At 47.0% G+C, this 12,378-nt stretch overlaps 1 protein-coding gene across 3 annotated transcripts in view; it reads right to left on the bottom strand.

Moving 5' to 3' along the window:
- The window catches only part of SMC1A (structural maintenance of chromosomes 1A), a 45,815-nt gene extending 33,453 nt beyond the window's left edge, over positions 1–12,362 (bottom strand). The window contains exons 1-13 of one of the 3 annotated variants that reach the window (XM_057538926.1): positions 12,150–12,362; positions 7,137–7,325; positions 6,906–7,018; positions 5,716–5,919; positions 5,384–5,622; positions 4,487–4,745; positions 4,253–4,393; positions 2,923–3,005; positions 2,561–2,768; positions 1,120–1,305; positions 847–1,026; positions 600–746; positions 363–500 (exon numbers count right to left, since the gene is read on the bottom strand). In XM_057538926.1, the coding sequence (XP_057394909.1) occupies positions 363–500; positions 600–746; positions 847–1,026; positions 1,120–1,305; positions 2,561–2,768; positions 2,923–3,005; positions 4,253–4,393; positions 4,487–4,745; positions 5,384–5,622; positions 5,716–5,919; positions 6,906–7,018; positions 7,137–7,325; positions 12,150–12,258 (2,196 nt within the window). In that variant the 5' untranslated portion in view covers positions 12,259–12,362. The remainder of the gene's footprint in view (positions 1–362; positions 501–599; positions 747–846; positions 1,027–1,119; positions 1,306–2,560; positions 2,769–2,922; positions 3,006–4,252; positions 4,394–4,486; positions 4,746–5,383; positions 5,623–5,715; positions 5,920–6,905; positions 7,019–7,136; positions 7,326–12,149) is intronic. The other 2 variants (XM_057538925.1, XM_057538927.1) reach the window with 2 other exon arrangements.
- Positions 12,363–12,378: the final 16 nt, after the last annotated feature.

The following is a 12,378-nucleotide window of genomic DNA, read 5'->3' as shown; positions in this document are numbered from 1 at the left end:
GATGAAAAAATTGACACTGAGAGGTTTATTTTGTTTGTTTTTTGTTTTTTTTTTTCCTGTTTTGTTTTGTTTTTTGAGTACCTGCAATACATATGTTTGACAAAGATATTGTTTCTGGAAAATATTTTTTAAAAAACTTACAAACCAATACAAAAATGAGCAAAAGATTTGAACAGATACAACACAGAGGTTTAGTAACTTGCCTAATGTCATACAGAGCCAAGATCTGAACCCCTGCTTGTCTGACTTTATGCTATGTCTGGTCCCCAAAGGAAGTGGGACAAGTTCCCCACCCCCAGAAAAACCTAGGCCAGGAATGTGAGGATGGCCTTTGGCAAACAGGGCTGAAGGCCAGGCCCCACCTGCAGATTCAGGGCCAGATGTCGTGTCTTGGTCTGTTCTAGGTCACTCTGTGAGTACTTGAGCCGCATCTGCAGTCCGTGGGCCTGAGACTGCACCTGACGTAGTTCTGCCTCTTTCCGCTTTGCCTTCATCTGCTCCTAAAGTGGACAAGAGAGAGGGGCTAGGTGGTAAGAAGGTGGGCAGCTGGCCTGGGCTTCGGACCCCCATTCCTAGGGACAGCCCTGCCTATGGCTTACCTTCAGCTCTTCTGTCAACCGCTCTTTCTTCTCTTTCAACTTGTCTACTGCTTTCTCATCCCAGCGCCGGGCCTTGGCCTTCAGATCACTAGCCCCGCCAGAGATCACCCCTGACTTCTGGAACAGGGTCCCATCCAGTGCCACTGTCTACATACAGCAGGGAGTAGAGAGGAGAGGGGAGAAGCTAAACAGAGGAATCGCCAATACTAAGCTTGTCCAGCTCCAATTTGGGCAAGGGAATCCATACCTTGTGGCGCTGGTGGCCTCCAAAGGCAATGCGGCGGGCATCCTCCACATTGTCACAGACAAGGGCATTGCCACAAGCGTACTGCAGGGCTTTTTTGATGTGAGGTGGCTCATAGCGAATAACATCAATCACCAGCTTGGCCCCCTTCAGCTCCCGGAGTTTCTCATCTGTAGGTTTCACCTGTGAGAAGAAGCTCAGTTAAGTGGCAGAACACGGAGGGCTAGGAAGAGCAGCCCTCTCACACTGCCCTGACCCCATCACCACCAGCTTCACCTCCAGGTAATCAAGAGGCAAGAAGGTCTCAGGCTCCCCACGCTGCTCCTTGATATACTGAATACAGTCCCGGCCTGTCTTCTCTGAGTCCACGATAATGGCATCCATGTTCTTACCCAAAACCTTGGTTACTGCAATCTGATACTTCTTTTGTGTGGGCTGGCAGAGGTCAATGAGGCGGCCGTACTAGGGAAAGTCAGAAGAGAAAAGTGAAGCATGAGGCTTTTGGGAGCTGGCCTGGGAACCCCAATTCCCAGCCTGGAAGGGGGTGGGAGCAGGTCAGAATTTCTATCAGGAACACAGCCCCCACACTATGGAAGAAAAACCTACTCTGGCCCCAAAGCAACAACAACTTCAGGCAGTCATGTCTGAATCCAAAAATCATCTTTCTAAACCTCACTTTTACCATTTCACAGACCACTGCCACCCCAGGCATTATGCCAGAGACCCTATATGCATTATATCAAATTCTCACAAACACCCAGCAAAGTAAATCTCTTTGTTTAGTTCACTTCCCCCATGCCCCCCAAATCAACCATGGTTCCCTAAGAACTATCAGATAAAGGGTAAGATCTTTAAGGGCAGTGACTGAGCTTAACTCCTTCTTATCAACTCCCCAGCAGTGTCTATAGGAAATATCAGGAAATAGTTGTGGAACTCAATTAAGTTGAACCCAGGGATGGAATTACAGCAATAGAGGAGTAATATTCAGGGAATCTGGGGACTCAGGATTTGGTTTAAGAGGCCAAGAGATCTGATAAAGCCTAGTGAATGAGCTGGTTGTTACATGCCAAAAAAGCTCATACTGAAGCCTGCACAGAGCTACTTCCTGGGAGCTAATTCCTGCCCTGTGGCCCCTTCCCTTCCCAAAGCCCCCTCCAGTTTCCCCACCTCCCACAGAGGAGTGGACACAAGCAAGACAAAACTTTCAGAAAGATACAACTGGTGTGATGAAAAGAACACGAGGTTAAGAATCAGAACAAGTTGGGTCTGAACTGCAGTTTTTTTCTTTTTTTAAATTTTATTTATTTATTTATTTTGGCTGTGTTGGGTTTTCGTTGCGGCGCGCGGGCTTCTCACTGCGGTGGCTTCTTTTGTTGCGGAGCACGGGCTCTAAGCACGCGGGCTTCAGGAGTTGTGGCGCACGGGCTTAGTTGCTCTGAGGCATGTGGGATCTTCCCGGACCAGGGATCGAACCTGTGTCCCCTGTACTGGCAGGTGGATTCTTAACCACTGCCGCACCAGGGAAGTCCCTGAATTGCAGTTCTTATACTTATAAGCTACGCTGTTTTGAGCAAGTCATTTAACCTCTCTGACCCTCAGTTTCCCTAGCTGTAAAAATGGGATTAGCAATCCTGTCCTCACAGGGCTGCTGTGAAAATTATCTGACAGTGAGTGTGAAAGTAAGTGCTCAGGAAATGAGTTCCCTCTCCACTCTTACCACAGAGCCAGGGTACAGGCGCTTGATGCTTTCCATAATTTCTGCCTTTCGCTGTTGGCGGCTGCTCTCCTGGCGGTCAATGCGTGCATCCCCCAGCTGCTCCATCACCTGGTTCAGCTCCTTATTGATCTCATCAATTCGCCGCTTGGCCATCTCCACCTCCTCTGTCAGCTCCCCCTCTAGCTTCTTCTGCTCCTCGAGGGACTGCCTACAAAGTAAGGAAACACAAGGGTTACCCTGGCTGGCCAGAAAATATTCCTGGCCGAGAGGGACTCTGTGGGTCCTGCCTGGAGAGGGGCAGGACAGGAAGGGCTCACAAGAACAGGCCTGGAAGTAAGAGGGAAGGTTATAAGGCCACATACTTGCTAGTTGTGATGTATTCCTCCAGTTTCTCAATCCGCTTCTGATTCTCTTCAATCTCCCTCAGCTTTTGCTTGATCTTGGCCTGGGAGAAAGACAAATACACTACATCACCATAGGCTGAGTAAGTTAACTCCAAGACCATGGGGCCCTGGCTCACCCTCCCCATGTGCCTGCTCATCCAAGAGCCCAACAGTCACGGACAATGGGTCACTAGTGCAGGAGGCCCATTAAAAAGCAGACACACAGGGACTTCCCTGGTGATGCAGTGGATAGGAATCCGCCTGCCAATGCAGGGGACATGGGTTCGATCCCTGGTCCGGGAAGATCCCACATGCCGCAGAGCAACTAAGCCCGCAAGCCACAACTACTGAAGCCTGAGCACCCTAGTGCTCGTGCTCCGCAACAAGAGAAGCCATCGCAAGGAGAAGCCGGCACACCGAACAAAGAGTAGCTCCCGCTCGCCACAAAAAGAGAAAGCCCGCGCGCAGCAACGAAGACCCATCGCAGCCAAAAATAAATCGAATTAAATCTTAAAAAAAAAAGCAGACATACAGATGGTGTTCAATGTGGCTCTGCTAACTGATGGGGTCACCCTGGGCCCTATGAAACCCTCTCATAGGTGTTCTACCCAGCCTGGGCTAACTTCCTCACCAATCAAGAGAGGCTCGAACCAAAACAAAGTAAAGCTTTCTGGGTCTTTCTGCACCTCTGTTTTCTCATCTGTAAAATGCAGGTAACCTCCACTTCATATGATATCCATTAAGTGCTTAACATACTTAGCTGTTAATACTAATGCCTAACGCCTTCTTTTAAATATTTAAAAGTACTTAGCATAATGTCTGGAACATTGTAGGCTCTTGGGGTACTATAATAACTTTCTATCATTCTTATTATTTTATTATTATTGTTATTAGGAAAACAGTAAGTGAAGTATACTTCAAAGTGTGGGCTTTAGGGACTTCCCTTAAGGTCCAGTGGTTAGGACTCTGTGCTTCCACTGCAGGAGGCGCAGGTTCGATCCCTGGTCGGAGAACTGGGATCCCACATGCTGCAAGGTGCGGCCAAAAAAAAAAAAAAAAAAGTGTGGGCTAGACTGCCCAGGTTCACATCCCAGTTCTGCCACTTAATAACCTTAGGCAAATTACTTCACCTCTGCGCTGTACTTTCCTCATTTGGAAATTGAGGAATTAAATGACTGCATACATGTAAAAAACAGTGTCTAGCACACAGTAAGTGCTTGCTAGATGTTAGCTATTGTCATTACTGTTAAGACTATCATTACTTCCTTTTCTCTGGACCATCATTCCTAATCTTGTACGGCATGCCCACCTCTGTCTCTACTTTCTTCCGCTCTTCCAGATCCAGCCGGTCCTGGTCGGCCTTCTGGTCTCGATTGAACTTCTCCAGCTCCTGGGCCAGGGTAGCTGCTCTCTTGCTGGCTTCTTCTTTCAACCGGTGATATTTCTTCACCTGTGTCAGGGACAGGGAAGGAGGACAGGTATGACCAAGTCAGTCCATGTCAGCCCAGCGATCTCTCTACTCCCCAGCCCCCCAAGAGCTTACCTGATTCTCCTCCAGGGTCAAATCTCTGCCCTGACTCTGACTCTCCTCTTCCATCCGTTCCTCAAACTCCTGCCGGGCTTTCTCCACTGACAGCATCTCCTTTTCCAGCTCATCCATGTCACCTTTACGCTTCTTGTAATGCTTCTGAGCATTCTGTAGGGACTTCTTGGCTGCTTCCAGTTTCTTGATTTTGTGGGAGGTATTCTCCTTGGCTTTGATGTACTGAGGCCGCTTCTGGTTCAGCTCTGAGTCCTTCTCCCTTTTGCCAGAGGGGAGGGGGGAAACCAGTTAGCACTGTGGGAGAAGGGAGGGTTCCAAGGCTTTTTAATGCAAAGGGGGCCTAAACTCCAAGCCTCAGGGAAGTGCCTAAAAGAACAAGGGCCTGATGTCCCACAGATCCTCAAAAAAGGGGCTATTCCCTAGAAATGATGGCTTCAGCCTGGCATTCCAGCCACTCTATAAGGTAAAGCTACCACCCCTGCCTCAACCCTAGCCAGGCCAGGCCCCTCAGTAACAACTCCCAAGAGTAACCTGTGTTCACGTAATCTGACTTAACCTTTTCAAATTTCTGTCCTTTAAACTTCAAGCTCCAGTTTTCCTCTTCTAGGAAGAGACTACCAGCCACGAGTGGCTTCCCATCACTTCCTCTCACTTGGCAAAGCCACCACCCCTTTCAAGTTCTCCTCTTCTGAGTACCTATCTACCCAGAGTCTGAGTACTTAAATACTCTATTTGTCTAAAATGCAAGTCAACAAATGTGCCTGATTCTAGCCAAAGCAAGTCAAGGGGAAGATAGAGAAACTAGTATAGGCACTGGGCTCTGGGCTCAGAGGAGCCCTAGGAAACAGCACAGCCTCTTGGCTTTCCACAAGTCACATGCCCAGGTCTGCCACTTACTTGATCTCCTTCTCAATCTGCTGCTGCTCCCGCATCATTTTGCCCAGCTCCTTCTTCTTCTCCTTCAGCTCATCCTCTACCTTGTCCATCCGCTTCTTGTCCTTCTCGATCTCCTTGTTCTTAGAGGCCAGTTCTTTGTTGAGCTTCTCGATTTCCACTTCATTATGATAAAGTTTGAAAAGTTGCAACTGTACCTGAGCTCGCACCACCTCATCCTTCAGGCGCTGGTAGCGGTCAGCCTGTGCAAATAGGGGTGTGGAGGCAGGGGTGCATCAGTAAGGCACTGGCTTCAATCTGGCCTCTCAGGGCCCAGAGGCAACCTGGCCACCTACCTCTTCTTTTTCTTGTTTGGCCTCCTTGCGTTCAGCTGCGATGTTTTTTTTGCGATGGTAATTAAACTGCGTGTCCTCTTCAGCTTTCACCATTTCCTTTTTTCGCTTGTCATATTCCTGGGCCAGCTCCCCAGAGCGACTGATCTCTTCAAAAAGAGCTGTCCTCTCTTTGGGATTCTTCATGGCAATAGATTCCACAGCGCCCTAGTAAAGGTCAAAACACTCTCCCCACTTAGACCCTAGCCAGTCCAGTTCCCGCTACCCACTCCCACTCAATCATTCAGAAAAAGTTCACTGATCCCTTCCCCACACTGGGTGGCACATTTCACCATTGAGCTTTGAGGACACATTCCCTGCCTTTTGAGGTACATGGGGAACAGAAGAGATAGAAGCAGAGACAACACCGTGTGTTACATACAATGACAGCAGTAGCACAGAAAAAGAACTAAATGAAGCTTGAGGGTAGGAGACTGGTAGGGGTACCTATGTAGGAAGGTTTCCCAAAGGTGACATCTAAGCTGAGTTTGGAAGATGGGGAAGAAACTAACCAAGAAAGTAAGAGAGACGAGGTTATTCCACGTAGAGGAAAATAAATATTGCAAAGGCCTGCAGGCCAAAGAAAGCAGGTGAATTTGGGGAACTGTAAAAGGCTTAATTAGGCTGGAAGGCAGGGCTAGAAGGGAAGAGTAATGGCATATGAGGCTAGTGAGGTGAGCAAGAACCAAAGGGTGGTGTTTCATGAATGATAGGAGTTGGATTTCATGCTAAGGCAATGGTTCTCAAACTTTAGTGTGCATCATAATAACCTGGAGAGCCCGGGAAAACACAAATTGCTGGGCCCCACCCCATACTCTCTGCCCCTATAGGTCTGGGGTAGGGCCTGAGAATGTGCATTTCTAACAGGTCCCCAGTTGATGCCGATCTGGAGACTACAATTTGAGAACTGCCATCAGAAGGCAATGAGAAATCACTGAAATGTTTTAAGGAGAGGAGGGAAAGAAACATATTTGTGCTCCCATAAGATGATCCTGGCCTAGGGGATGAACAGGAAGGGGCCAGACTGGAGTCGGGAAGCCCAGTGAGGAAGCCGTTACATTAGTTCAGGGGAGAGATGATGAAGCCAGAGATGCAGCAGGTCCAGTGGGGATAGGACAAAAAGCAGGTAGCCAATAATTGTTAAAAATGCCCACCTGGAAGACGAGGAAGTTACGAGCTTTGATAAGAATGCCCAACTTCTCTAATTCCTCACTGTATTCATGTAGCTGGACCACTTTGTTGTTGATCTTGTACTCAGAGGAACCCCCTACAAGACAATGCATGAGTCAGCCGAGGGTTAGGCCTCCCTCCTACCCCAACAAACTAGTCTAGCCACCCCCCGATGCTCGTGGACCCAAGGAGAACCTCTGGCCAGCCTCACCCACCAACAATGACACGGGCAAAGGTGCGGTCCTCAGCACCCTCCTCAGAGTAGACCATGCTGACAAAGGCCCGGTTGGCAGCTGGCTTGCCCACAGGAGCTCCATGGATCAGGTCCCTCAGGGTCTTTACCCGCAGGTTGCTGGTTTTCTCACCCAACACAAAGCTGATGGCATCCATGAGATTTGACTTACCTAAGGGAGGACAGGACAAAGTAGAGGAGGGGAAGTCAGGAAGAAGGGGAGAGGAAAAGGAATAAAGGAGACATTGACAAGAGCATAAATGTTCCCTAATCACTCAGTGCACAGACTAACAGGAGGACAAAATACTGCTTTGCCCCTGTAAAGATTGGGCCTGACCAAAGCCCTGGATCAAAGGCTTAGAAAAACAGCTCCTTTGCAGTTACCACTTACAGCAGCCAAAAACTAGAACCCCATCTAAGGAAATGGTATATTCACAGAATAAATCGTTCTACAACATTTTTTTTTTTTTTTGGCCATGCCGTGCAGCATGTGGGATCTTAGTTCCCTAACCAGGGATCGAACCCAGGCCCCCTGCATTGGAAGTGTGGAGTATTAGCCAGGGAAGTCCCTCTACAACCTTTGATGACATGGGAAAATATCCACAATAGGAGAAACAAGCATGATACAAAACTCAACATAGTTTGATCTCAACCAAGTTTAAAAAAAAAAACACACAAAACAAAAAAACACACAGGGGCTGAGGGAAGGGGGAAAATGCAGAGCTGTTATTTGATGAGTATAGTCTCAGTTTTGCAAGATGAAAAAGTTCAGAAGATTGATTGCACAAAAATGTGAATATATTTAACACTACTGAACTGTACACTCAAAAATGGTTAAAATGGTAAGTTTTATGTTATGTGTATTTTAACATAATTTTTTTTAAAAAGGCATATTCCTATAGTGATACAACATGAAGCACACAGCATCACCTATGAAGTATCTTACCAAAAATATTTGACCTGAATCTAAACAAACCTTTAGACCTACCTTCCAGTTTATAGGAAATACAGCAGTTAGAGAAACATGGTAAATGACACCATGAAAAAACCTTAAGACAAACACAGAATGTGGGATATTCTACAAGACAACTGGTCTGGTCTTTTCAAAAAGTCAATGGCTTTTGGGGAGAACCATTCCAGGATACAGAGATTACTGAGACATAAGCAAAGGCAGCACACAAACTTTGATTGGATTCTGGTTCCAAAAAGATCCCAAAAAGACATTTTGGGGAGCAATTTGGGAAGCTTGAATATAAACTGGATAACTAATGACATGAGGAAATTAATTCTCTCAGGTGTGATAACAGTATACTGGTAAACAGGAGAATGGTGATCTTAGTAGATGAATGCTGAATCCTTTAGGGGTGAAACGTCATTATGTCTGCAATTTACTTTCAAATGACTAAGTAAAACACAGGTGTAGGTTTGAAAAGTTTCATAATCAAAACTTGGGGGGACTTCCCTGGTGATCCAGTGGTTAAGAATCCGTCTTGCAATGCAGGGGATGCCAGTTCGATCCCTGGTAGGGGAACTAAGATCCCACATGCCGCGGGGCAACTAAGCCCGCATGCCACAACTAGAGAGCCCACGCAGTGCAACTAATGAGCCCACGTGCCACAACTAGAGAGAAGCCCACACACTGCAACGAAGAGCCTGCACACTGCAACGAAAGAGCCTGCATGCCACAACTAAGACCCAATGCAGCCAAAAAATAAATTAAAAAAAAAAAAAAAAACTTGGGGAGAGGGAAAGGCATAAAAATATAAACAGTATAACAGTGGTCATTTCTGGGAAAGAAAATAGGTAACAAGTCAGGGAAGGGAGAGAATCTTCTTTTTTTACTGTATATCCTTTGGGATTTTCTGAATTTTATACCATGTGCATATATTCACTATTCAAATAAATAAATAAGGCTTTTAACATTAAGAGTGATTATCTTTTCAGTAGTGGAGTCACAGTTTTTACTTTCTCTATTTTAGACTCAGAAAAAAATATATTTAAAAAAATTTAGACTGGGGTTGGGGGTAGGGAATAGTTTAATCTCTATAAATTCTATCTCAAGATTCCCCCCAACATGCTATCTGACCTTGAACTGAGGACCTGATTTCTAAAACCCTTCTACCCAGCTATAAAAATGGCAGCCCAGGTCCTTCCACAGAGGCAGTACAAGACAGTGATTAAGAGCTTGGGTTCTAGTCCAACAGACCAGGTTCTAATCTTAGTTTCACCACTTTTAGCAGACCTTCCTTTCCCTCACCTGCAAAATCTGAAAAACCATGACTCATGGGTAAAGCATCTAAAACAATGGTTGGCACATAGTTCTCTGTGGGAGTGGCGGGAGCACAGGTATGACAGGCACAGGTTCTGATCCTGGCTCTGAGAATCAAGTGTGCAAGTGATCACAACTCTTTGTGCCTGGATCTTCTCATCGATAAAACAAAGATAATGGTATCTCCCTCCTAGGGTCATTGTGAGAATTTAAATGTAAAGTGTCTTAATAAATAAAGTACTTGCCACACAGTGAATGCTCAATAAATGGCAATCCTATCCTAACCAGGTCTGGACTCTTAGCTTAGTCTCTCTTATCACAGCAGGACTGGCACATCATGCAGACCAGGAGTCAGCCTTTTAGGCACCCATTTCCAACTTCTGGGCTTCTCCCATGCTCTCCAAGGATGGCAAGAACATCTCACAACCAAAGGCCTCCCTACTCTCAATCATTCAATATTGTAAACATTTTTATAACATGCATTATGACCTGAACAATGATATAATGTTTCAAGGAATGTCTTCTTTGGGGCACTCCATAGACCAGTGATGAAGATACAAAACAGAATAAACGTTAACATGTAGAAAGTGTCTACTGTGTGGCAGAGAGGAATTCACTGAGGGGAGTCAAAGAATGCCTCGTGGAGCTGGGCACTGAAGAATGGGGTCGGATGTAAGCCTGACATCTACTCGAAGAATGAGGAAGAAGGCGGTCTCTTCCCCCTCCCCAACTTTCCTTTGATTATAAAAATGTAGCTCAACTTAATCCTTGGAGCAGAGCTCCCTCGCCTTCCCACTTGTATCCCTCACAAGCATCCTATAAATCTACTTCTTGCCTGTCAAAAAAAAAAAAAAAAAAAAAGAACGGGGTAAGGGAGGGCCAGTCAGACCAAGGGCCTTTTCGGAATACCTGGGTATACAAATTTACCCATGTTGGGGAGACTGAATGCCAAGAGGTGCATCTCAGCTCTTTCCACAGGGGCCACCACACCAAAATCCTAAGAAACTGCAGTGGAACCCCAAGCATTAGCCATCTAGGCCAGTAGTTCTCAAATGAGGTGGGGGAGGGTGGAGTGATTTTGCCCCTCCCCCCTGGGGACATCTGGTAATGTCTGTAGACATTTTTGATTGTCACACCTGGAGGGGGTGGGGGAGTTGCTACTGTCACCTAGTGGGTAAAAGCCAAGGATGCCACTAAACATCCTACATCTTACAATGCCACTAAACATCCTAGTGGGTAAAAGCCAAGGATGCCACTAAACATCCTACAAGGACGGACCCCACAGCAAAGCATTATCTCACTGGAAATGTCAACAGTGCTGCTGTTGAGAAACCCTGCTTAATAGAGAGCCATATCTAGGCAAGACTCCAGGGAAGGTCATCAGTTACAGCTACTTCAGCAAGGGCAGTCCCTCAGGCTAGAAAGTGATTCAGCTAGAACACCTCTGAGGTGAAGGAACACAGCAGGATTCCAAACAGATCTCTAATGTCCGTAGATGGGAGGACTCCAGGGTGTATAATTTAGAGATGGGGAATTTAGATATGAAATAGAGGCCTTATCTGACTAGCCTTTCTTTCTTCCTTTCCTTCCTTTTTCTTTCTTTTTATTTTTTCTCCCAGTTTTAACAAGATATAACTGACATACAACACTGTATTACTTTCAGGTGTACAACATGATTCTCTATTTGTATATATTGCAAAATGGTTGCCACAATAAGTTTAGTTAACATCCATCACCTCACAGTTAATTTTTTTCTTGTGACTTTTTTAAGATCTACTTTAAAATATACAAAATATACAATATAGTACTGTTAACTAATGACCATTCTTCCTAAAAAGCCATCCAAGTCACTCTATCACATCACTGTATCACATCAATCCTGCACAGCACTTATCACAGCCGAAAAATAACTTATTTCCTCCTTTATTATCGTCTTTCCCCTCTGGAATGTAAGTTCTCCGAAAGCATGGCTTATTCTGTTCTCGGCTGTTTCCACAGCACCTTGACTGAATAACTCCCTATAAAGCAGTAAGCATTCAATAAATTTGACGAGCGAATGAGTTCTGACTTTTGACGGTTTCAGTGGTAGGAAAGGCATGCCTCGAATTCGAGGCATCCCCACCTCTCAGTTGAGGCCGGGGAGTCGAGACCCCAAGCACTCCGGAGACGCGAGCTCGGAGTCCGAAATTCAAAAGTGCCGCCTCCAGAGAAGATTTTTTAAAAGAAAAAAAAAAAAAAAAAGGAATTGGAGTGTACCAACGCGAGGCGGGAGGGGGCGCTGGGATGAAGCAGAAGTATACCGTTTGGCCCGGAGGCTACGGGAGGGCCACGAGCGGTCCCACATCTGCCGGGGGGTTCACACAATGCGTGGAGGCCGGATGCAGCTGCTCCGGGGAGGAACTGCGTGGCCAGCTACTGGCAGCCGGCTCCGGACGCGCCACTTTTGGCTGCAGGGGGCAGTGGGCGGGGTAACGTACACTTCGGCCCGTACCACTCGGGCCGGGAAGGGGGTCGCGCAAAGAGCGGGCAACTGACACCTGGGGAAAAGGTTCGCGTCAGAGCACCCGAGCGGGAAAAGCGGGTCCAGGTCGAACCCCTCAGGAGGGCAAGGAACCTGTTAGGGTTCGCGACATTTCAGGCTGCACAGGCTGGGTTGTACTACTGTGCTGCCGGATAGGGGGGTCCAGGCTGGGACGTTAAGCAGGGCCGCAGCCGGGTTTATCTCACCAGAGCCATTGGGTCCAATGATGGCGGTGAACCTCTGAAATGGTCCGATAATCTGCCGACCCTTGTACGACTTAAAGTTCTCGATCTCAATCAGCTTCAGGAAACCCATGACCGTGGCGGCGCCGGCGGCTGTAAGAAAGGCCGCGCCGTACACCCGCGAACTGTGATAGCCCGCGCGGGAAACACCGCAGTGCAGGCCGGGCGGACGGCAAACCTCGCGAGAATAAGT

Source organism: Balaenoptera acutorostrata, chromosome X (assembly GCF_949987535.1).
Source record: "Balaenoptera acutorostrata chromosome X, mBalAcu1.1, whole genome shotgun sequence".
Classification (NCBI taxonomy): Eukaryota; Metazoa; Chordata; class Mammalia; order Artiodactyla; family Balaenopteridae; genus Balaenoptera; species Balaenoptera acutorostrata.
This window is presented reverse-complemented; position numbering and strand designations above follow the sequence as displayed.